Source organism: Alligator mississippiensis, chromosome 4 (genome assembly GCF_030867095.1).
Source record: "Alligator mississippiensis isolate rAllMis1 chromosome 4, rAllMis1, whole genome shotgun sequence".
NCBI classification, from domain to species: Eukaryota; Metazoa; Chordata; order Crocodylia; family Alligatoridae; genus Alligator; species Alligator mississippiensis.
The window spans coordinates 142,905,211-142,931,063 of record NC_081827.1 but is presented as its reverse complement, the minus strand read 5'-3'; the positions used below and the strand labels follow the sequence as shown (position 1 = coordinate 142,931,063).

The 25,853-nt window shown below is 45.0% G+C and overlaps 1 protein-coding gene across 2 annotated transcripts in view; it reads right to left on the bottom strand.

The window, feature by feature from the left end:
• The window catches only part of CRACR2A (calcium release activated channel regulator 2A), a 108,149-nt gene that overhangs the window by 3,911 nt on the left and 78,385 nt on the right, over positions 1-25,853 (bottom strand). For both annotated transcript variants that reach the window (XM_006265403.4, XM_019482177.2), the window contains 4 exons: positions 18,020-18,155; positions 15,311-15,392; positions 13,147-13,261; positions 11,436-11,537 (listed from right to left, as the gene is read on the bottom strand). In XM_006265403.4, the coding sequence (XP_006265465.1) occupies positions 11,436-11,537; positions 13,147-13,261; positions 15,311-15,392; positions 18,020-18,155 (435 nt within the window). The remainder of the gene's footprint in view (positions 1-11,435; positions 11,538-13,146; positions 13,262-15,310; positions 15,393-18,019; positions 18,156-25,853) is intronic.

The window sequence follows — 25,853 nt, the reverse complement described above, 5'->3', positions numbered from 1 at the left end:
CCTTTAGTGCCCACTCTGATCCTGAACTACTGAAGTTAAAGGGAGATTTATTATCAAATACAATGGATGCAGGATCAAACCCCTGAATGCTCAGCACAATGCCAAATAAAGCCCTTGTTGCTGAGAAAGTCTCCTGCATCATTTCAAAATTTTGTTCCTGCAGCACTAACGTCAAATAGAGTTTTATTTGGAAACTGAATTCAAAAAGAGGTCACTTTCCCAAAACAGCTACTTGGCTGAATTAGTTTTCTTCTCAGAGCTCTTACAGGAGATTATATCACCACCCATTAATATTGTTTTCCATGGTATATCTGCCTCACCCCACAAAGATGTATCCATTCTCTTTTTTTCTGTCTTCTCTCCTCCTCTCTGTCTTCTCCTTCCTTGTTATTTATTACTTACACTTAAAATTCAAGGACACAGTTCAGTATCACAGAAAACATCATGAACAAAGAAAATGTGGTATTCAGTCACATTCAGGTCTGCTGGGTTAATCCTAGTTATAGGGATGCAACAGTCTTTACACTGCAGGTACTTTGCATGGATTTTTCTTTGTCAAAATCAGTTGTTACTGTAGCTTCTCTGGTTTTGGCCTTCAGTCCTACTCAGTTATGGGGTCAGTAGCTTGGATGTTCCTTCTCCTCTTGTCCCATTCAGTGGTATTTTCTGTTTTTAACTCCATGTTTGTTCATGTATTTCCTGACTAGATCCTTCCATTTCAACCTTGGCCATCCTCTCTTCCTCTTCTCTTCAATTTTCATCTTCTTTACACTTCCCACTATATTTCCTATGCAGAACTCCCCTGAGCTCTCTCAGCCTGGCCTCTCTGGATTTCTCAGCAATGGTCTTTACACCCAACTATTTCCTCATATTGTTATTTCCTTGTCCCCCTCTCAGTGAAATATCCAACATTCACTTTAGCATCCTCATTTTAGTCTCTTGACTGCTTTTTCCTCTTTCCTTCTCACTGACCAGGTTTCCTTTCTATAGAGTGTGTTGAGAGATATAACCATTTTGACAGTACTAAATTATACCAGTATAAACTATTTCAGCATAATCTCTTCACTCCCATATGTGGAACTAAACCACTAACTTTGAACCTATTTTATTTAGTTTAGCTCTACTTATGCTGGCACAGGAATGGATAGATGCAGCAGTTAGAATTAAAGCAGCTGCTAAACACCCAAGCAGCAAATTCCCCCTCCCTTTTAGGAAGGTTCAGAATTATGGTCTTGTCAACAGCCCTAACAACACTGTCAGGTCACAAGTCTGGCATCCCTTTATCTTATCCAGTACCATATTTACTCAATTCTAAGATGAGGTGTTTTTTAACCCCCATTCAATGTCTTAGAATGAAGTAATTAGTAAAAATGCACCACCTCCAGACAGCATTGGGTCCAACACTGCTCTCTGGCCCCATCCTGATTCCTTCACTGCTCCCTAGAGCTCAGTGGCCTGGCTCAGCAGGGAGCAAAGGAGCAGCACAGGACCCAGCACAGAACCAGAGAAAAGAAGGGGCTCAGTGTGAAGTCAGAGGGAATTCTAGGATCCAGTGCTGATTCCTTCACTGCTCTCTGGCTCCCTGCTGGGTCCTGCACTGCCCTTTGCCTCCCTATTGAGCCAGGGAGCAGTGAGGGAATCAACATGGAGCCAGTGCAGCAGGACCCAGAGCATAGCCAGACAGTAGCAAGGAAATCAGTACAAGTGCAGCATGCGGCAGTAGCAAAGACAAGAAGGGGCTACCATGGGATGCAAGTGGCTGGTGAGAGGCAGGCAGTGGGAGGGAGCAAACATCAGGGGGGAAAGCACGCTTTTATAATTGTCCATGTATAGAATTAATTTTGGGGAGGTGGTTCTAAATTCAAAGTCATCTTGGATTCAGGTAAATATGGACATTACAACTCCTTTCAATTTTTTCCATCCCATTTCAACCCTCTTTCTTACTTCTGCTGCACAGTTGCCTTTGTCATTTGAGATTCCAAGCACATGAATGAATGTTTCTGACTTTCATGAAATCCCCTTTTCTATCCTTCACTACTTTGTCTTCCAAACCACATCTGCTACTCATCACTACATCTGTTCTTCTGATTCTTTTTTAGACTGCCTTTCTCTAAAAGTTTTAAGACTTTTCAGCCGTGGGCTTAGCACAGAACCTGGGTGCTGGGCCAAAGACTTCTGTCATTCTATCTGCAGTTGTGACCTCTCTATAGATTGTTTCTACCACTTGCAGAACCTTTTCTGACACACCTTCCTTTCTCCAACACCAATGTACTGACTAATGGGAATACTATCAAATGCCTTGCCCATGTCCAAAAATGCAAAATATAGATCCTTATTCCTCTCTTGGAACTTTTTCCTGCATCTATCTCATCACTAATACTGCATCTGTGGTTCTCTTACCTTCTACAAATTCAAACTACACTTCATGTATTTTTATTCACTCTCTGCTGCTTGTCCACAATCCTGTCAGGGGTGGAACAGATGTCTCCTTTTGTCACTTTTGTGGCACCATACAATGTTTATGGCGACAAAAAGACTAAGCACACAGACATTCATGCCCCTTGGCACACCACAAATAGTAGCTGCATTCAAGGGTGCTCTACAAAGGTGGTCTCAATTGTGCTGCTATTTAGTGGTAGATGTGCCATAAAGTACAGGCAGCCTGGAGATGCTCGCATCCTCTAACTTAGCAATGGGCAATCATCTTAGCCAGATGGCCACTTAAGGAGTTTTAGTGAGCTGTCGCGGGTCAGGTCAGCACCCTCCCCCACTAAGTAACAAAAACTCCCGAAGTGGTCCCCACACTTGGCCGGGTGGCTGGGATTGGGCCGCAGGCAGGTGAGGAGCAGCATCCAGGAGTGGGACAGGTGGGCGGGGCCAGGGCCAGGGCTAGGATTGGGATTGCAGGGTGATGAAAGCGCAGGGACAGGGCCTGTGGCAGAGCCATGATCTACTCCCTAAACGCCCCTGCAATGGGCACCTGTTCTGTGGGCAGGGGGGCATGGAGAGAAGATTGCAGGTTTGCCCCCCGGGGCTCAGCCTTGTGCTGTCACTGCCTTGTGATCCCATGGCCTCTATGGAGACCAGTCCAGGAGGAATGTGTGGCTGGGATAGGGCCAGTGGGAGCTGTGTCCAGGAGTAGGATGGGTGGACAGGGCTAAGGCCGGGATTGTGAGGTGGTGACAGCACAGGATTGGGGCCTGAGACAGCCGTGATCTGTACCCTGCATGCCTCTGCCCACAGAACTGGTACCCATTGCAGGGGCATGCAGGCAGAAGATCGCAGCTCTGCCCTGGGATCCGGCCCCACATTGTCACTGCCCCGCAATCGCAATGCCCAGCACTGCCCAACCTGCTCCTGGATGCCACTCCATGCCTGGAGCCCCATCCCATCCACCTGGCCACATGCCCTGTCCACGTGGGTACCAGCTGGTCTTGATGGAGACCTCACCTGCCCACTTAGTTTGGTGCTCCTGGTGATGGATGTGGGGCAGTTGGGCAAGGGTGCCTAGTTAGTGGGGCTGGGTCTGGCAGCAGCGGCCAGAAGGAACCACTGCTGAGGCTGCCAGGAAACAGTCCACCCATTGAACTGTACCAGCCCTGCTGTGTGCCCTGGGGTGACAGGACCGGCTGCACACACCATGGCCCAAGGTGCTCCCTATGCTTGGCCCAGGCAGGGTTGAGGGATCTGCTGCAGGCCAGACAAAATGCCATGGCAGGCCAGATCCAGCCCACGAGCCATATTTTGTCCATCCTTGCTCTAAATGCCTATGGCAGGTGCTCTGGGGGCTTCAGGGACCTGATCTTGCCCACCCTGGGAGTTCCCAGGCAGGATCAGGCCCCTCAAACCCTGGGAGTACCTACTTGGCTTTCCCCATTTACACAGACGTGGCCCCAAGATCTCTAGGGCACATCTCAGTAAGCAAGGAAAGTTCGGGTTTCCCTAATTATGAAGATGCATCCCTGGGATTTCTGCAGCACACCTTGGTAAGCAGGAAAAGCTGGGATTTCTTGGAGATTCTGGGGACATCTCTCTGAGCAGCAAAATGGCAGCTTTCCCTTCTTACACTGAGACACAACATCTCAGTATGTGGGGAAAGGTGAGCAGGTGTTTTTAGGGCTTGTGGAGCCTGATTTTGCATGAGAATCCCTGGGGTGTGTGAAACCAAGCCCCTCAAGCACCTTGCCCATTATCCTACAACATCACAGGCAGGACAACAGGTGAAATGCATTTTGCCCAATGAAGTGGATCAGATGTGCCAGGGCAAATCCTGGCAAAGCTGATCCTCTTTGTTTGGTGATATCTATTTCTACCCTCAGAGACTTCCATCACATATTGCACAAGCATTATTCCTTTTTTAGCTTACATATCTTAGCACATCATCCCTTTGCTTATACATGGGTATTATCTTACCTTTCGACCAGCCCTTTGGAGTTCTCCCTTGATACCAAATTTCCTTCAGATGTCACCAGACCCCATTGCCTTTCATAATCTCTGAGGTTATTCCTCAAACTACAAGCTCCATCAGATTTCATTTTTGCTAAAGCTCTATTTACTTCTTCTCTTACTATTTCTGGGTCTGGTCCTTCCACTTTCCCTATTTAACTCTCAGCTTTTCTTTCTTTTTCAATGTATAGTTGTTCAAAATGATTGTTACTGCATCTGTACTTATTACATTGCTTTTTATGAAACTTTTATAAAATTCCAATTTCCCAACTCCAATTAAATGCTCTTATCCCAATGGAGTTCTTTAGAAATACTCTGCAACCCTAAATAGTAGAGCTGCTTGAAATTTTATCAAATTTCAAAATCCTAATGAAATTTCAAATGATAAAAATGGGGAAAAGTGCATAAAATTTTTATTTAATGAATTCATTCAAAATGAATTTTCAACATTTTTACCCATTTTACAGCTAGCCTGATTTTATCAAACAATTTTTAAAAACTCATGAATTCACTACAAGCGTTACTAAAGCATGGAAGTTTCACCTACTCAAGTGATCTCTATTTCCCCTTCACATTCACCATAAGAAACCATAACAGCATAAACTAAAAACACTACTTGAAGGTCTCTGTTTTGGTCCAAACTAATGTGGCAGGGTAAGCTGTTCTTAGCTTTGTGATTAACCTCTCTACCTTGATCTATTAGGGCCCAAGTAGAAGTTTTGTTTAAAAAGAATCTGAAATGAGCAGGAAGTTTTGCAAGGATTTCCATAGACATTGGATCACATCCTCAGTGAACTTCAGAACATCCTGCATGACTCAACCACTTTTCTCAATTTTACCCCATTAAGAACCATCCCCATATCCTTCCTGAATTAGCAACAGGAAGGATGTAGGGATGGAGCTGGTGTTGTAGTGATGTAGAGAGATCTGTGGCCCCCGCTAGTGCCCCTCACTCCTGACCCACAGGCCCCCATCCCCAGTGTGTGGGTGTGTTGGGAAGGGGGGGGGGGTGTGTGACCACAGGTGACTTGGGGGTGGGAGAGAGCACAGGCCACACATCAGGGAGTGGGGGAGCATGTGCCCCCTCAACTTTCTGCACCCACAGTGAGGCATGGGGTTGGAGGCAGGGCATACTAGCTTCAGGCAGGAGCTACCTCCATGGATCAGAGGGCAGGAGGGAGTGTTATACTGCCATGGCTGCCAAGGTGAGGCACCTCCTGTGCATCTGGGGCACAGCTCCACACCACCACCACTGCCGCAGCTCACCTTGGCGGCCATGGCAGCACAGTGCTCTCTCCTGTGCTGGGTCCCGCCTGCTGGACAGCAAAGCTTGCTCTTGCCCAGAGCCGGTCTGGCTCAGCTGCATCCCTGCATCCCACTGCGGGTGCAGAAATCTCGGAGGGTGCATGCCCTCCCCACCGCCACATTGCCCTGGCACCCCCGCCCCCCTCTGCCATGTCACCTGTCCCCTCCCTACCACAGACTTACCTGGAGGGAGCTGCAGGAGCTGCTCTGCACCAAGGCTTAGCTGCAACATGCATGGGCACATGCCCATGAATGTGGCACCACCTGCCTCTGATTGCCTTCCCCCTCTTCATCCAGCCCCAAGCAGCCTCTTGCAGGCTGGAACTCTGCTAGCATGCAAGGGGACACGCACAGTTTCCCACATTTTTCTCTTTAAAAGGAGTAATCCCTGATTTTTTTACTTTAAAGGAGAAAATCTGCATTTTTGCACAGCGAATGGAAAACCCAGATCACTGTTGATGAGCATGGCATTTAAGTGATTATGCTGAGTCCAGAAATAAGTGCAAACAGAAAGAAAGACATTCTTTACACTGGATTTCCATTTGTTTTATGGAGCGCTAACAGAGTGCACAAGTTCTGAATATTAATGTGCTGACTGAATATTAATGTGATGAATAACTATTTTAATGATATAGAGACTAAAGCTCTTCCCTGCTCTTCCCAGGACAGATTCAGAGCAGAAAACACTTCTCTCCTAAGCGGTAACTTTCCTGGTTAAATGGCTTAATGACCACGTAAGTGTCAAGTCTGAAATCAAATGTATGCACAGGGCAAATCTCCTTTGCTTTATGACGTAGGAAAGTTCTCAGACCCATAGCAGAAAATTTAGACAGCATATGGATAATACACAGGAACCAAACTGTGATTGCCACTGTCCCTGCTTTTCTCTTCTACAACATATCATCTAAGGAGAAATCATGTAAGTGATGCTGACATGAATCAGAAGGGATTCTTTGACAAATGCCACATAGCACAGAAAATCCTATGTGTGGGATAATGAGTTATTTCTATTGAGGCTAATCATGCATTTCTGCTGGGCTGACAAACACGAAAGTCAGTCTGGAAATAGATGGTGCAATTCCTTTGAACCTTGGAAGAAGTATTTACAGCATGAACCTGAAGTAGAGTTCAGATAATCAGATCTGGGCATATGAGCACCCAAGAGAGATATATCTAATTATTCATATGAGAGATGCACCTGTTTATTCTAGCACAGGAATTAGCCAATGAACTTGAAACAGCACCTAAAGAATGAGGCAAAACCAAATGTACAACTAATTGTTAAACAAGAAGAGTGATTTGGACAATTACCACTCCGTAACATAGCTGTCGAAGAACCTCCTCAAGTAAAGAAAGTAGCTATTGCCACATTGCCTGGGGCTTCTAAAACCAGACAAAAAATAAAGGAGATGAAAGAAAAAAACAAAAGAGAAATGCCATAGCTAATAAGCTGCGAGCCATACTAAGCACAATTTGCATATTTTGTCCTTTGTTGAATTTCATCATACTTTTCTCCTCAAGGGCTAAATTGCTAGACAACTCTCCCCATAAGCAGGAGCGCTGGCTTCTATACGCTCCTCAGATGGAGAGGATTAAAACCTTTATCTCCCACTTTTCAGGAAAATGTCCTAAAAACCAGGCTATGAGCTAATCTGGGAAGGAGCCCCGATTGCAATTCACAGGTCCAGAAGGTAGGGAAGAGAGACAAAGCCTCCTCTGTAGTCCAGTGGGGAGGGAGTCCTGGATGTCAGTCCCAATTGCCAAGACTGTTTATGTTCAGACAATCACTGGTTAAAAAACCAGGATTAGCCCTATTAGCAGTGACATTTCTTGAGTGCTGGTCCAAGGCCTCAAAACCATGGCCATCCTTTCTCCTTTTCCTTATGCTTCTCAAATAGTTGGCACTAGTCACTTCACAAGACTTCCTTTAATGGATCAACATTCCTCCACTGGGGCTGCACTGTGTCCCTGGTACACCCTAAAGCAGTGGTACCCATGAGGGCTTCTGCTTGGTTCTACACCATGTTGTCGAACTTGTGAGATCTGGGAGACCTAATGACCAAACTTCCATGCATAAACAAGAGCTGCACTATATGTACACTGTCTACAAAGATTCTTGGAAACTTACTCATGATGGACCAATAAATGGGTATAAATAAGTCTTTGCTTCTCTGAGGTTACCAAATTTTCCAGTGTGCAAGATGTACCTGTATATATTGCTCTTAAAAACATGAAAACTGCAGAAAAACAGTTTGAAAAATAAATTTGATTTTATTTTGTTAAAACTTTCATTACAATCATTTGCCTGTATTTTTTGGCATGTAGCTATGGTGTATAAAATGCACCTCAATTTTAATGCCTACTTTTTCCAGGGGAAGGAGGGAATCTATCTTTAAAACCAGAGTAATATGATGATGAACCTATGAAGGTTTATGCCAAAAAGAAGATAAGGCTCAATGTAGTTTTGAGTGCTTTACATGTCAGTCATGTAATTATTCATTTTCAGTACCTCAACTGGATTTATTAATGAAGTTGTCATAAGTGGTTTCATAGGAACTACATTGTTATTTAGCAATAATTAATATTCTATTAAAATAAAAAGTGTTATTGTAAGCGAATTCCTATAATTGAATGATGATTACACCTTACCTTTGCTCCATCAAAATAAACATTCATTCGCTTGAATGTTAGCATTGCTGTTGTTTTGTTTTACTTCTGTAAAACATTTTATTTCCTTACATGCCATGTTACAATTAACAACTGGGTGAGCTGTAAATTCAGTATCTCAGTGCGTTTCATCTTTGCTTTACTAGCTGCAATTCTTCAAAAGAGATAAATGACATGCAGACACCTACTTCCCTCCTTTACCTTTCATGTGTCACTTGGTTTTTTTTGGCATAAGGATTCAGTAATAATACCCTGGAGTCATCCCTAGCTAGAAGTCTCCTGGGCCTGAAATTATACCTGCACTTGGATGCTTACCAAAAATATATGTATCAAACAGACTTGTTAAATACAGAAACTCTGAGGTATTAAGGGGGCTGACTTTTCTTTCACTGAAGTCATTAGGAATTTCACTGACTGCAAAGGGACTGCAATCAGAACCAAATAAAACAGCCTCCTCCATCCTATAAAATATAACAGAAATTGTCATCTAGCACCATGGAGTTCTATATGTGGAGATAGGCTTGGAGCAGGTGGTCTTAAGTCAAAGCAGCAGATGACCCTAAATCAATTCTCTCCACATGGCCAAAAACTGACCTTAGCTATACTGGTGCTAATCCTTTACTGAATATTGGAGAAACCAATGAATCCCTTAAGAGTTACCAATCAGTGGAACTGTTTGCATAAAATGTATTTACATACATATAGGTATAATCCAGCACTATTCAACTCAATTATGTTCCTACCCCTTGGGCTAGGGACAGACATTACACATAAACCGGTTTAAGTGATCAGAAACTAGTTTAAACCAGTAACAGAACAGATGCTCAGTGCACATAAACTGGTTTGAAAATGGCTGAAACGGGTTTGTGATAAACCCGGTTGAATGCAGCATCAGACTTAACTGATTTGGGTCAAACTGGTTTATGCAATGTCTGTCCCAGACCCCTTCCTCGTTTAAGTTAAACCAGATTCCCACAGCATCCTGGCATGCTTTCTGAGCTAGGCTCTCTGCTCCACACCAGAGCTAGCCACTGCCCTCTGCTTCCTGGCTGGAGCTCTGGCAGAGACTGCAGGCACCTGCCTGGCTTCCCATCTGCTTCCCCTCCCTCACCGCTCTCTGCTAAGCAGGGATCCCCCTCCCCCCCACACCCCACCTTACACAGACACCTCTCAGTATTAGCTAGCATATCACATGCTGACTACATCCATGCTGTGGGAGATGGGACAAAGGACAGTAGCTTCGGACTCTTTGGAGCTAATCAGCAGGTCAGTTGGTAATGTCCCTCCATTCCTTCCTTGGAACAAGCTGTTTAAGAAGAGCTTGAACTAACGAGAGATGCTTTTGTTTTGCTGATGGGGTGCTAAATGCTGTGTAAACCCCTGCTGGCTCAGTGAGGGTGGGGGGCTTCCTAATCAGAATGTCCTGCTGGGGCCTAGACATACCTCCCTCAGCTCAGCATTGTGGAATGGAAGGGAGGGCTGTTCTAGCACCCCCTGGCTTCTAGCCTGAGTCACTGCAGGCATGTGCCTGCATTTTTTCAGGACAGGGGGGATGTCTGTGCAGTTACAAACTGATTCAGCCTAGACAGGCTAGACTAACCTGCAAAGATTGAATCAATTTAGGTTCAGGCTTTTTGACTGTCCCTAGCCTTGGAGTTAACTGTCTTCTGAAGATTTGCACAACAGCTTCTATGTAGGTCCATGTAAAAAATGGAGTGTGCCTGTGCCTATCAACCAATGTTTCTGTTAATTGCTAATCTACTGTTACTTAAACTGTTGTCCATGGATCACTAGTAACTTGTAAAACACTTTCTGAAGTGTTTGACAGAATCCTGGGCCCACACCTAACTTTCAACCAAATCACAGTAAAATAAGCTAAAAATAATTTCCTCAAATAACTTCCCTGGAAGCAATTGCTGCAGGTGTCACTTGGATGTTACAAGGATTGTAGAATGAGAGGGAGGTGCCCATATGACACTTTATGATGAACTTATCTACACTCAAAAAAAACCCACAGAAAAACAAACCCCCCCCAAGGAGCTACTCCAACCAGTGCATCAGAACAGACTCAATTAATCCAGTCTGCAGAAGCGTGCTAATTCAAACGCTCCAGCAGCCTCTGGGTCTTGTGTATTCAGGGTCCCTGCAATTCAAAATGGCAGTAGGGGTGCTTTAACTAAGGCTTGTTGAATAAGCCTTAAAGTGCCTCCGCTGTCATTTTGAAGTGCGGGATGCTGAATACACAAGATGCTGCAGGTGCTTTAAGCAGAGTGGCTCTTGGAGCTGCTCTAATTAAAGCATGCCCCACCCCCCAACTGGAGCACATGTAAAGATGCCCTCAATGACCAAGCACCATAGTTATAATACAGTAAAAGCTCTGTTATCCGGCATCCCCCAGGAATGGGGGATGCTGGATAACAAAATATGTTAATTGAGTGGCCCTGGCCACTGCTTCTCCCGCCACGTCTGGGGCGTCCCTCCGCCCCTCCCACAGCATCGCTGCCTCTCCCATGGACCATGCAGGACAGAGAGGCGGGCCCCACACAGCCTGTTATACCCCCGGGCCATGGGGGCTCAGCAGCCCAGGCTGCTTTGCCCTGAGCCGTGGGACCCCAGAGAAATCAGAAGTGCCACGGTGGGCACTTCCAGTTTCACTTTATCTTACACGCCAGCTTGTAAGATGCCAGATAATAGAACTTTTGCTGTATTTACTTTAGGCAAAGCATCAGCTGCAGTTTGCTCAGATAAATGATTTGATAACCAAGTAACAAACAATGAACAAATGAACAAACCTGGCTTTTTATGGATAATATTAATAAAAGAATTGAGCATGGTAAGCCATTTCTACTGGGCAATTTATAATTCCAGAGGAAGAGGAGATTTTGGTTTTTTTAAGCGATTGTCTTTTAAAAAAAAAATTTAACGTACTATGCTTCTAAAAAATAATTCAATATCCATTGTATGTTCTCCCCTCCACTTTTTATTTTTTGCAAAGAGTTTCATTCTAAGCATCATACCTTGGCTAGATGTTCTCCTAGTCCTTTGGGGACTTCTCGCTCTTTTTCATTATCAGTTTTGTTACCCAGCAAAAGAAGAGGTATATTCTCCCCAGCTGCCTCCTGCAGAGCAAAAAACCGCCACAAAATTATGCAAGACATAATTTTTCAATATCAAGCAGAACGTGTTTTGAAAAATGAATACTGATTATGAGACAACAAGCACCTGCAGGTGCTTAAGTGCCAATGGGAAATAAGAATAATACAGTTACTGGATCCAGGAAGCAAAATACTATTGAATAAAGAAATACACCAGGCCTTGAGGGTGGACAAACACAATAAAGGAGATCTTCTGTACTAGAGATTCATCACAATACTTACTATTCCTTGAATAATGGATAAACATAAAAATCAGTCAAACTAAAAAAACAAATTAGAAATACTGTGCTACACATAGCCACAGGCTATTATCTAGCTTATACTTTGCCAATTAGATGGACACAGACATACTTGCATTTAGATATAATTATACCAACTGAAGTACATAATGTAGCGAGAGATAAAAAGCACAGAACAAATACATTCAATTGAATCTAATTCTGAAGAATGGTAACATTTATTATAAAATGAGGCACTATCGGGACAAATACATTATCATAGGTCCAGCAGGGACTAAATTTACCGCATGATGAAGTTGGCAGGGTGCCAGAGAAGTCAATGCATTTGGCTGTATTTCTCTCAAATCACTGCCAGTTACTATCTCCCCAAATTATTCAGTAAAGACGAATCAACTACTTAAAATATTGGAATTGAAATAAGACCAAGTTTTCCTATCAAAACCTTAATTGTTATCTGCAGGTAATTTTCAATTTGCTGAATTTGTTGCAACTGTAGGATTTTTTTATTAGATAATATATTAAATAAGAGATCTATCAAGCAAATACTTAATATTAGGTTTGCTTCAGTGGAAGTTCACCCATTAGTAAGTATTTGAGCAATTTGGCCTTAACACCAAAGTGCAGAGCCACCTTGTGGCCACTGCAGAGAACAGTGCTTCTGATAAGAGTGCTCTGATCAATAGTTATCACAAGAGCTCTGCAGATATAACATGGAAAACTGTGGCATGGACTTTCATTGGGTGTTGGTGTACTGACCTTAGAAAACTTTCTTCCCCCCCCCAAGGAAACTGAATCATCTAGCACCAACTAGTTTAACTACACTTACTGAGGATACTGTTCACATGTACATGCAACTCAATAAAATTCCCCCGAGCAAAATATGCCATTGCAAAACTGCCTCTTAGAGATTACATTATTGCTCTGAAGCATATTCCATGTCAGTGACAATGCTGGAGCCCTCAGCTAAATGACCTTTAATAAAGTACATGCTGATACAGAAACTGGAGAAAGTGGCAATCTTTTTTCAGGATAAACTGAATACCAGGAAATGCTGGAAGGGAAGACACATCCAATCCATGGATATTTTATTCCTTGAAATTTTAGAGTTATTATTGTTTTAATATCAAATTAATTTAGGGGTTCTAAAAATAGCTGAATTGGCAGTTATGCAAACTGAGGTCCTACATACAAAATAAATAATTGCTAGAGCTCAAGAAATGCCAGCATCATCTTGTTTCTGCTTTGCACTGCTAATATCCCTAATCTATTAGGAGTATGCCAAGGAATTAGAAGATATGGTCTCGGGTATCTGGATTTAAAGCTATGCAACTCACCTCAATGCTCACAAGCCACTGTTTGACGGCTATGAATGTGTCTTTTGCTGTTATGTCATACATCACGACGACACCATCGGCTTTTCTGAAAAACTGCTTGGTAATACTGCGGTACCTGCAAACAAGAATCTGTTTGTAGCCCTATCCTGGTCAGCCTTAGGAACATGACAATATTCTTACCATACAGTAGTCACAAACTCTACAGCAACCATACTATCCTGTAGCACTGAAGATTTAGATACAGCCACCTAGGACATTTAAACTCTTATGAGCTAAGTTTGAAACACAGCTATAAGGGCACATGCTACCACATAACTTCCCAAATTAGGGGCCAATTTTTCAACTGTTACTCAAATATTCAACTCTTTATTCATCCAAGTAGTCCCAACGAAGTAAGTGGGATTAGTCAGATTGGTATAACGATAGTACTTCTAGAGAGCTTTGCGGCTGCAGATCTTAACTGTTTTCCTAAGGGAAAATCATTATTACGCTCATTCTATAGATGCATAGTAAACTGAAACATGACCAGTTTTGAGCGAGCTGTTCAAGGTCACACACCAAGAGATTACTACACCTGGTTATGGATAATTTATGGGTATAAAAACTGAAGACAAACTCTCATTTACTTTGCTTATGTATGAATTTATAGTGAGGAAGTGTATTTCTCCCCTGTATCAAATACAGTCCTTTCGCCTGTTCTAAGTTTGGAACCTGCACTGATTACAATGAGAATTTCACGCTAAATTGAATGCACGATATTCTAGCAAAAGCTTCAGTGAAAACCTGAAAGGAAAAACATGGCTTTACTGAGATGTGTGTAACTAAATACTGTGCATTTCTGTCCCTTTTTCTCTTTCAGTGGAAGTCCATGAATGTCACTCCCTGTATCAGTTATTAAAACAGGGCTGTCCAACTTTCCAATGGCTGGCGGCCAAATCCATGCAGCCCATAGGCCCCCGAGGCCACACAATACGCAGGTTTCTGCATCATGCACACCTCCGCCCCTCCCCCCCCGCCCACACACACTGTGCTGTCTCCCCTGCACTTCCCCTGCGATATGCTCACCCTCCACCCCCCACTGCATGGTCTCCTCCATGCTCCTTCCAATGCATACTATCCTCCGCTCCCCACCATGTGGGCTTCCCTGCATCTTTCACACTGCTGTTGCATGGTCTCCCCATGTTAGCTCACTGTGCATTACTTTGAGCTCCCGCTTCCATGCAGACTTCCCTACCTTGCAGGGCCACCTGAAATCCAGAGCCCTGGGCTCCCTGGACCATCCCACCCCCAGGGGCTGTGTCAGTAAATATGTGCTGGAGGACAAGGGTTGGGGGAAGCCTGGAGGCTCTGGCAGCAGCAGCTGGAGCAGTGTAGGGAGCAGTACTTAGGAAAAAATCCAGGGGGCCACAGTTTAAACCCGTGTGGGCCACATGTGACCTGCAGGCTGCCATTTGGACAGCCCTGAATGAAAACATCAACCCAACAAAAATATGTAAACACATTTTTTAAAATCCTGTTGCTGATCTAAGTGGTCCTGTCTTATCAGACCTGTATCTCACCTCTGTCTTCCCACTTCATTATAACCTTGTGTGCCATTACAGGAATTCCTCTTTCCTCTGCACCACTGAACTCAATAGAACTGGTTAGAAGCCAATTTATTCTCCCATGAACAATTTTCAGGGGTTTCCCTTAATAGAAACCAAAAAATTGGGGGTGGGGGAATATATTTTTATCAGTTTGCAGCAATGAAAAACTGTGATTTTAGGTTTTTTGGTAACCTGACACTAATTTTTTTCTATTTAATGTCTTCATTTAAAATAGAAAAGTTTCCACAGCAACTGGAATGTGTGTGAAAAATGTCAACTTGTTAAAAAAAATACTTTTTTGCTGTAAGAAAGTGCTGACCACTTTCCATCAGCTGTACTCCTCCCTTGCGTCTTGTAGACTGTTAGAGGCTGACAGCGTACCTGGAACATTCCACTCTACTAGCAGATATCAATTCTTCTGGGAAAGACTCAAAGCAGTAATCTCACTATGATTAAAAGTCATTGGGGACAAGGCCATGCTTGCTGTGCTCCCACTTCTGGGAAGTATGTTTGGGCCCAGGGCTGTTATTTTCTAAATTAATAGCTTACGAGAGAGGAAAGTTCAGACGTTTTCTTACCGTTCCTGCCCAGCGGTGTCCCAGAGTTGCAGGGCCACCTGGCTGTTATCCACAGTTATTGTTTTCACGCAGTAATCTATACCTAAAAGAAACCACAGCATATGCAGGTCTAATCAAGTATGTGGTGATGTATGATAACAACATCATGCCCAAATAAGACATTAATTACCATTCTAACCCATTTCATAAGGCATGCAATTAATCCTGGTCCTTTGCATGGGGCTAATAATAGGAACAAGCAGAAGCTTCTATTTGCCACAGAACTTTTAGCAATAGCAAAAACATTGAGGGTTGCATGAATTGATTTAACTCATAAAAAGTCAGTATGAGTGAAATTTTGAAAAGCACCTAAGTGATTTAGTATCTTGTGTCCTGTTGATTGTCAGTGGCAACAGAGCTCTGAAGTCACTTTGGTACATTGCAAATTTTGCTTAAAATGCTTCAATCAAATCTCTCCCAGGCAGGGAGGTGTGCAACTTTTGGATACTTGTGACAATTGCTCCTTCAGCCATTATACTTCATTGTCTTCTCTAATGCTTCCTAGCCATGGAATCTACCACAAACTACTGAAACATTCTCCTAAAGCCTGCACCTGCCCCGCTGGAGTCCATGGGAATTTTGCCACTAGTTTTAACTGAAAGAGCCCCTGATACCTACAGCGGGTGATAAAGAAGTAGGATGGAGGACATCCAGATTTCACAGAAGCTGCATCTGGGTTTGTCCAGGTTTTGAATGACTGCTCTATCTATACAGCCTCCTTCAGGGGTGAGCAAAATACAACCTGACAACTGACTGGATATGGCTCCCAGGCAGGTATATACTAATATGGCTGCCACTGATGCTCCACATGTGAGCCCTGCCCACTTCCACCCCAGGCAGCCCATACCCTCCAACAGCCCTGGCCCTGATACCAGCCAGCGTGCACAGCTTTCTGGTGGGTTGCTCCTGGTGCAGCTGCAGGAGCCCGAGTTACTGCTCAGTGCCCCCTGCCTCCAGTGGCTGCTCCTCCTCCTCCTGCCTCTGCTGTGCTGCTTTGGGCAGCAGGTAGCACAAGGAAGCAATGGTGGCTGTGGGGGATGTGTGCCAGGTAGCAGATGCCCAGCCAAGCAGGGGAGAAGCTGCAGTTGGGCAGCTCCTGCCCCAGCACACAGAGCTCCTGCTCCAGCTCCCAGATACCTTCCACCCACTCCACCCACCTTCAGGTGGTGGTTCAACATGCCAGGCAGGCAGAGTGGGTGGAAAGTGGCCTGGAGCTGGAGCCCCACACAGAGGCAGCAGCTGCCCAGCTGCAACTTCCCTCTGATGGGCACCTGCTGCCTAGCATGTATCCCCATGCCTTCCCCAGGTTACCTGATGCCTGGAGGGACACAGCAGGGGCAGAAGGAGGAAGAGCCACTGGAGGCAGCAGCTCCACCAGGAAGCTGTGTGCACTGGTTGGGGTTGGGGCCAGGTGGGTGGTGCTGTCTGGTGGGGGTGGGGCAGGTGGGGGTGGAAGCATGGCGCAGGTTGGCCCAGGAGAGCGCAGGCAGGGCTCAGCTCCAGGAGGAGCACTAACAGGGCAGCTGAGGGCTGGATGGGGTAGGTGGAGGGCTGCACTTTCACCTGCATCACATGCACGAGTTCTGCTGCATGCATCCCCTGCCCCCCCTCCACACCTGGCTGGCTCTCAGGACCTGAAATAATTGCCCACCCCTGGTCTACTCTGTCAAAGCTTATCAGCACTTGTCACCTTCAGCATGTCACTTTGGGATTATCTGTACTTTCAAGCCAGCTGAATAACAAACCTCATCTTGGTGACTCATCATGATGGGTGAATCAGAACTCAGATTTGCACCTGCTTGCTGTAGTATGATAAAGATTACATTTAAAAATCAGTCCTTTGAACTACAGCCTCCAAAGAGGCCACTCTCTGTGAGCCCCAGAGTCTATAAAGGTCTGGCTTCCAAGTGCAAGGGATATGGATGCATTTTAGGCACATGGCTTTCCAGAAGTTCTCTCTAAATGTTTTTTCCCTTTTTCTGCACAAAGCTACTACTGTCTTCTCCTGGACAATGAAACAGTTATTTTGCTTTCTGTGATGGTTATGAGGTTGTCTGATATAAGGCAAATTTTATGCATTTCTTGGGCTGTGGCATGGCCTCCTGTATGGTGTACTAGGATTAGGAGTACGGGAAAATCCTAGCCCATTTGGGATTGTCTACACCACAGTATCCTGGCCATGTCACCTCAAGCATCTCCCACTGGGTTTTCAGGCATCTCTCCAAAACTGGAGGTTTGCTGGTGAGGATGCCTGGGGACAGAATGCTGAGGTCACTTTTGAGCCTGTAGCCTCCACTGTGATTTGGAGAACCTGTTGGGAGGGAAGCCCAGTGCACTTTCGCTTGTGTAGATCCAGGTTCTGAGCATGCTCTGTCCTGGTTGGCACATGCTGCCGCAGCAGTATAAACAAGCCCTTTGAAGCCAGTGGGGAGTTTTGCCATTGGTTTTCATGGAGTCAGGATTTCACCAGTAGAGTCTACTTTCACCTCTACCATAAAATCTGCTTTGCAGCCTCTCTAGCCTCCACCTTGACTTCCTCCTTTTTTTTGGAACCTCTTCTCACTCTGTGTTCATGTAATGCCTAGAGCAATGGAATCTGATCGCAGTGGGAACCTCTAGGCAATACTACATTAATGATGACAAAAACCCCCCAACTTTCCTTAAACTTACCTACAGTAGCAGACGTGCCTGGGAAAAACCGGTCTTCACAGAATCGCCTTAAAAATGAAGTCTTTCCTACACTTGAATTGCCCACAAAAACGATCTTGAATAAGCTATCAGGGACAGTAGGTATCCTCCTTTCCTCCTTGAACCAAGAACAAACAGTTTACAATTCTGTACACTTGAAATCTGAAATCTCTTGCCTTTTCCAATTTGCAAGGTTTGAAAGGCAACCCGAGGACAAAAAAAATGGAGGTTATGTATCCTTTCTACTTAATGGCTTAAAAAAAGTAAGGCCAAATATTTTTTTTCTTCTTTAAAATAACTTGGTTTATATTTGAGGATCTTTTTAGCATTATTGCTCATTTTTTTTTTCCTTGAAATATGTCAGGACTGGTTTCCCTTTGTATCACTCAAAGGCACTATGGAGATCTTTGTTGTGGACATCAAGCTGTCTCCTCATGAAACAACAGTGCTGGGGTATCAAGTCTCTATCAAAGAGATATTTTGCTCCTTTTTTGAAGTAAAAAGTAACAATTTCAGTTAAATAATTAACAAAAAAACCCACCCCTACCAATGTTCTTACACTGGTTTTACAACTCCGTTGACCCATCAGTTTTATATGTCTCCCATCCAAACCCAGAAACATATACAGGTTTCAGAAAGTTTCAATGCTCAACCATTTGAAGGCTCAACATCTGAAATTCAGCGTGTAATGGGTGATTTGTGACCTAAAACTCACAGTGGAACTTTGGGGGTGAAGTGCTTCATGAGCTGAAATAAGACAATGTGTATTTTACCCATTCAAATAAAAACCATGAGCTTTGCTCAGCTATACCAGTGAATCACACATAGTGCACCTTCACCTACAAGACAAAGCAAGGATTAGAAGCCTGAGTGTTCTTTCTGTTGCTCAGTTCTTCTCCCAATTGTTACTGGTGTAGATCTGCAAGCTTCAGTGGAGTCAGTCCTGATTTACACCAGTTTAGAACTAGGGTAAGAGAAGAATTGGGACTAGTTAATCCAACTGTTTGTATCTGGCAGAGAAGGGGTGGCAGGATTTAGCCTTTTGAGTATGAAGGAAAGGCAATTTGTTCTGCCCACATATTTTGGGCAGAACATATCATAGAATTAAATGGGAGTAGTTGCAAGAAAGACTGTTTTATACTCTAAATAGGTTATTATACTAGTTGCTTCTCTTTTGTTTTGAGCTGCAGTGATTGAAGGAGAAATAGGGCAGCACCAGCTAGTCTGCAGAGGATGCTATCATCAGACAGAGCATCTGAGATGGGGAGAAGGCAAGATGGAAAGCAAGGGACTAATATTGTAAAAAGGGAGGCAGGAAACTGGATACCCCTGGCAGTAGGACACCGGGGGCTCTCTCTCTTTTGTATAACATTTTAGGATTACAACATTCATAGATTAATATCTAAATTTGATAGCCACTCAGCTGCTTTAGGGATAGCTACATGAATTGCTTTTAGATAGCCATTAAATTATCTAATTGGGCAATCATTCACAATGTGTTGTACCGTCTCAAAAATTGCACCACAATAGCAACCCGGACACTCTTTGATTCTCCATTTATGAAGTAGGCGTCCACATTTTCCATGAAGTGTCTGGATGCGATTCAGAGAGGACCAAATCTTTCTCGGTAAGTCAAATCCTGGCTGGGGAACTGTAGGGTCACTAATGATCTATTTCTGCAGCACGGGCTGACACAGCAGCAGGTTCAGTAGTAGAGGGGTATTTTCTGCAACACTAGGTAGAAATCTGAGTCTGACAATACTCTGTGGTCCTATTAAAAAATACTGAGCTATCCTGGGAGAGAAAGAATAGTTATATTTGTAATAGAAGGCGGAAAATACTCCATTGTCTCCTTTAATGGAAAGAAATCCATTCACTAGGGTCAAAGTTTGGAGAAAAATCTGTATCTATATACACACACATACACACTCATATCTCTTCATGTATTAAAAAACAGCCATTGTTATAACTGTTCAGAGATCTCTTATCTCATCATTATATCTTTTATATTAAAAACCTAAGCTCCATTGCACCTCTAGGCTGTTAGTAATAAGCATGCTTCTGTAGAAGGAATGTTCTCAACTCTACTGAAAATAATTCTAAGCCGATTAGCAGGTTTCCAGCAGGAATCCTGCACACACATCAAACTGGACTGCCAAGCCCCAGGTTGCAACCCTACTAGTTTAAAACAATAAGAAGTTAGCTGGCATCAAAAATCCTAACTTCAGTGCCCACACATAAATCCAAGGAATACAATGAAACTCATCTCTGTGCTGGGGAGGGGGCTGGACCAGATGACCCTTGAAGCCCCTTCTAGCCCTCCAATTCTAATATGTTAAATCAGTGGAGGCAAAAACCTAAGGCCCCATTACATCTCAGCTCCACATACAGATTGCTTTGCTGCCCTCATGTGAGACATACCAGGCCCACTCATGAAGGAGACACCCTCCTGGTTTCAAATGCAAGGCTCCAATGCCATGGTTAGTGAGTACAAACAGAGATGCTTTTCTTTATAACCTGTCTGAAGTCTGTATCTAGGGATGGTCAGTTCTAAGCTTTTAACGGCTCCTGTCAGATATTCTAACCCTACAATCTGCAAAGAGCTTCCAGCCTGTCATGACCCATGTTAAAAACAGGCTTATATCTCAGCAGCCTCCAGACAAACTTTTGACTCCAGGAGATGCCCTGCTGCATGCAGCATTTCAAGTCGAATCCTGTGCTTGGAAACCACTGGCCAAACTATCTTCTGGGCAAAAGTCCAGCCTCATGCCAAGATGGTCATACCCAGTGCTTGGAAAACTATGATCTGAAGAAATAAATCAAAAGGCTGGAAATCAACACAGCCAGACCTGCTAGGTGTTGAACTGGGAAGGTAATTTACCATATGTCATGGAATAGAAATTTCCCTTTGGCTTATCACATGAACTCAGATTTCTGACCTTGATGCCACGTGCTATTAGAGATTTTTGCATACACAGCTGACAGCCGAAATAACACCCCTGAGTTCCTGTCAATGCTAACAGGACAGTGGGAAGAAACTGAGGCCCCATCTACATGTTACACTTAAGATGCAATTAACCAGTTAATCACATCTTAAACTGTGACCTAGCCACATGTTCAATCAATCAATGGCATGATAAAACAAGCAATAAGCTACAAAGGTATTTCATAAAAATGTTTTATTATAAACTTTCTGGCTCCTTATCACACCATTAATTGAATATGTGGCCAGGTGGCTGAGAGCCCTATCAGCTGATGGGGCTCCCAGATATGGCAGTGCCCCATGTATGGCATGGCAGGAGGTGCAACTGTGTCTATACATCAGATCCTTTCATGCTCTTTACTTGAAGGTCTACAAGGGTCCTCAGTGGATCAGATTCTACCTTGAGGGAGCTGAGGGGGACAAGTTGTGCCTGGCTGAGCCTCTGCACCTCGGAAGATTCATTGAATAGAAGGAGATAGAGGGGTTTAGATGTGAAGCATAAATTTAAACTTCACTGGAGTCCGCCCCAACACAATGCTCGTTTTAGTACATCCTAACCCTAACCACGACATCCCAGCCTGTAGCTTCCGCTTTGAAGATGTGTGGCACAGCTGATGGCTCACATGTGAAATAGGTTGCAGACAATGTGTGTTGCTTCTTGATAGACTTTTCAATGACAGCCCTGGGTTGAAAATAACATGTTCACTGCTAAATAAGAATTAATTTACATTCGCCTCCACGCTGTCCTCAGATGAGGGGGTCTTACCAGTAGCAATAAATTTGTGAATGTCCAGAACTGGATCGTGGTGAGGTTGGTGGTAGTAGGGCAAGCAGTTGCTGTGGTGGCATTGGGGTAAATGAAGCTGTGTTGAGACATTTCTCACTCACCCCCTGCAATCAAATGACATGTCCAACAGGGCCCAGTAGCCCTGGTAGGCCATGCCCCCACAGCACCCTCAAACTCCCAGGCCTGCCAGCAGACCCACAAGATAAAGCAGTTCTGAAGGCTGGGTCTGGCCCACAGGATGTATATTTGACAACCCTGCTCTAGACAACAAGACCCAGGGGGCTTTTATGAGATTGTTGCTTATGACTGCATGGAGTAATTTTGCCACAATACCCAGGCATTTCTAGGCCTTCTACAGCCTTTAACACAGAAGAGCACTACACAGTAAAACACAGGAAAGGGTCTGTTAGGCAAGGAAAACAACCAGTATATATGGCACATTTGCCTGCGGAGTCCTTGTAACTTGTGATACAGGTGGCACACCTACATGTGCAATTAAGGCACTGAAAGCTTACTGAGCTGTAAAATACTACACAGTAAATTTTCCCTGAGAGTGCATCTACCTGTGTCCATCGGAAGCAAATTTGCACCCAACGGGAGCAGTTCAGGGACAGGGCTACTCTTGTCTTGCTCTGCTCCCATGTGGCAGCCAGGGGGAGCTCTAGGCTTCCCCAGGTGTCAGACCTGGGCTACAGGGGGCACCAAGGTCAGGCCTGGGCTCCAGAGGGGTGGGTGGGGGAGAGCTGTCCCACCTCTGAAGCAGCTGCCTCCCACCCAGCACCCCTGACCCAGGCAGCTGCCTGCTACCCAACCCCAACTCTAAGTTTGGAGCCAGAGCCGAGACATTTTCCCCTGCCCTAGGCAGCTGCCTGCCCCCAGGGCCAGCTCTGATCTCAGAGCTGGGGCTGGGACAATGTCCCCTGCCACCAAAGCAGGCACCTGCCAGACCCTGGCTCCAAGATTGGAGCCGGAACTGGAACAAAGCCCCCTGCCCTAGGCAGCTGCCTGCTGCTGGGCTGGCTCCAATCTGAGGGCTGGAGCTCGGACAATGTCCCCTGCCCCTGCAGCAGGCAGCTGCCAGCCCTGGCTCTGAGATCTCAGGACCAGGGACAGCAGCTGCCTGCTGCAGGGGCAGGGGACATTGTCCCAGCCCCCTCTTCAATCAGTTGATCGGACCAAGGGCTGGGAAGTAGGCAGATGCCTTGGAGAAGAGACAGTTCTTCCACCCTCTGCTTCCTTGACTGACTGGGAGAACTTTGCTCCTGGTCAGCAATGTAACCATGAGCGACTATGCATTAACTAATTGCATGGTAGAAAACTGTGAATTAGCCTATTTTAATGCACAGTAGCTTCTGTGCACAGTTACATAGTGATGATTTACTGCGCAGTACATTAGTCTACTGAGCAGTAAAGCATCTCATGTAGACACACCCAGGGAGTGGGAGGACTTTTTCCTCAGGAGTTCTGCAAACTTCAAAGCCTGTGCACGTAGCCTGCCTTGGGGCTGGCCAGTGACAAGCACACAGTCCTTCCTGGTCAGACTGCCAACGCTGGTAGGAACTGCCAGAAAGGAAAGGGACCAGAATCCCAGTGCTAACTGGAGTGAGATCAGCATAGTTTTTCCTTCTCCTGGGCTATGCAGAAATCTTCCTAAGAGATGCAAGCCCCAGACCTTGGGAAGTGAAAACCTGTAGTAGAAAAAAAAAAAATCAACTGAAAAATGTGCTAGAGCTAGTGTGGTCCCTAAATGAGTGCATAAAGGGAGGGAAGAAGTACTACCAGTTCTATCTCACACTTCTTCCCCACAAATAGGCAGTGGTCACACCCAAGTAGCCTGTATAATCTACTGAGTATAACAGGTGCTCCTCATTAAACAGCTTCTGTTGTTCCAGCTGCTCCCACGGAAGGCAGTGTCCTTTATCCCCATCTCCAATGCCAGCAACAGGGCAGTTAGAAAGTGATCATACAGAAAAGCTTATACTCACAGCCTCTTATGAGCCAGGGGTCAAGAGGACTGCATTGCCGTCGGAGCATGTTAAAAGCATGAAGCTCTGTTTTAGCCAGCTGGATGCGTTAGAGCAGGGGTTTTCAACCGGAGGTATGCATACCCCTGGGGGTACTTGAGATGGTTGTCCCCCCAGTTGATGATCGGCCACTGGGGGATACCCCACTCCCTTGCTTGTCTGGCCACCAGGGGACTCCTGCTTCTCGACCAGCCACCAGGGGTACACTGACACAAAAAGGTTGAAAGCCCCTGCGTTAGAGAACCCAAATGGACTTTTTTGTCTTTAAATCCTATACTTTGGAGACCTCTTGATTCTCAGAAGTAAACCTTACATAGAACATGCTGTACAGTATTAGGACCATATGAAAGTAGGAAGAGACCTCATAAAATCATCTAGTCCACCTACCTACTCAAGGCGGGATTATTCCCGACTAAACCATCCCAGCCACGTGTCTGTCTATCCTGCTCTTGAAAACTTCCTGGGATGGAGATTCCACAACCTCTCTTGGTAGTTTGTTCCAATGCTTGACCAACTTTATGGTCAGGAAGTTCCTCCTAATCTCCAGCCTAAATTTCCCCTGCTGCAGTTTAAGGTCATTAGTTCCTAGTCCTGTCCCTTACAGCCTCAGAGAAAAGCATATCTACATCCTCTCTGGAATTGCCCTTCATGCATCTGAAGACTATTATGAAATCCCTCCCCACCTCCCCAGTCTTCTCCAGACTAAATAACCCTAATTCTTTCAGCCTTTCCTCATAAGTCTTGCTTCCCCCCTAATAATTTGTCACTCTCCACTTGACTCTATCTATCCACACTGTTCACATCCTTCTTTAAGGTGGGCACAAAGCTGGACACGGTATTCTAGGTGAGGCCTCAACAGTGCTGAACAGAGTGAAATAATCACTTCCCTTGATTTGAAAGAGACACTTCTGTTAATACAATGCAATGTGCTGTTGACTTACATTCAGCTTATGGTCCATGGTAACCCCCAAGGTCCTTCTCTATTTAGATTTATATTGCACCCTATCCAGGATGGCTCAGAGCAGCTTACAATAAAAACTAACCCACAAGATAAGGAACAACACATTTCTCAGTTGACAACCTAAAACTTTCAAACTTCATCGTACCCCACCCACTCCCACTTCCCTGCCTATTGCACATGAAAGCAAACCCTCCAGCTCAACCAACCATGCTTTCCAACCCACATCCACAACAAGATACAGAAAACCTCTCCCCCTCACCTACCCACCTACAGGTTGGACATATGGGCGGAAAACAACAGAATGCAATTCAACAAGGAGAAATGCAAAGTGCTGCACCTAGGGAGGAAAAATGTCCAGCATACCTACTGCCTAGGAAATTACCTGCTTGGAGGCATGGAAGCAGAAAGGGATCTTGGAGTCCTAGTGGACTCCAAGATGAACATGAGTCGTCAGTGTGACGAAGTCATCAGAAAAGCTAATGGCACTTTATCGTGCATCAGCAGATGCATGACGAACAGGTCCAAGGAGGTGATACTTCCCCTCTAACGGGCACTGGTCAGACCGCAGTTGGAATACTGCATGCAATTTTGGGCACCACACTTCAAGAGGGATGTGGATAACCTGGAGAGGGCCCAGAGAAGGGCCACTCGTATAGTTAAGGGCTTGCAGGCCAAGCCCTATGAGGAGAGACTAGGGCACCTGGACTTCTTCAGCCTCCACAAGAGAAGGTTGAGAGGCGACCTTGTGGCTTCCTATAAGTTCATCATGGGGGCACAGAAGGGAATTGGTGAGGCTTTACTCACCAAGGCGCCCCTGGGGGTTACAAGAAATAATGGCCATAAGCTAGCAGAGAGCAGATTTAGACTGGACATTAGGAAGAACTTCTTCACAGTTAGAGTGGCCAAGGTCTGGAATGGGCTACCAAGGGAGGTGGTGCTCTCCCCTACCCTGGGGGTCTTCAAGAGGAGGTTGGATAGGCATCTAGCTGGGGTCATCTAAACCCAGCACACTTTCCTGCCTATGCAGGGGGTCAGACTCGATGATCTATTGAGGTCCCTTC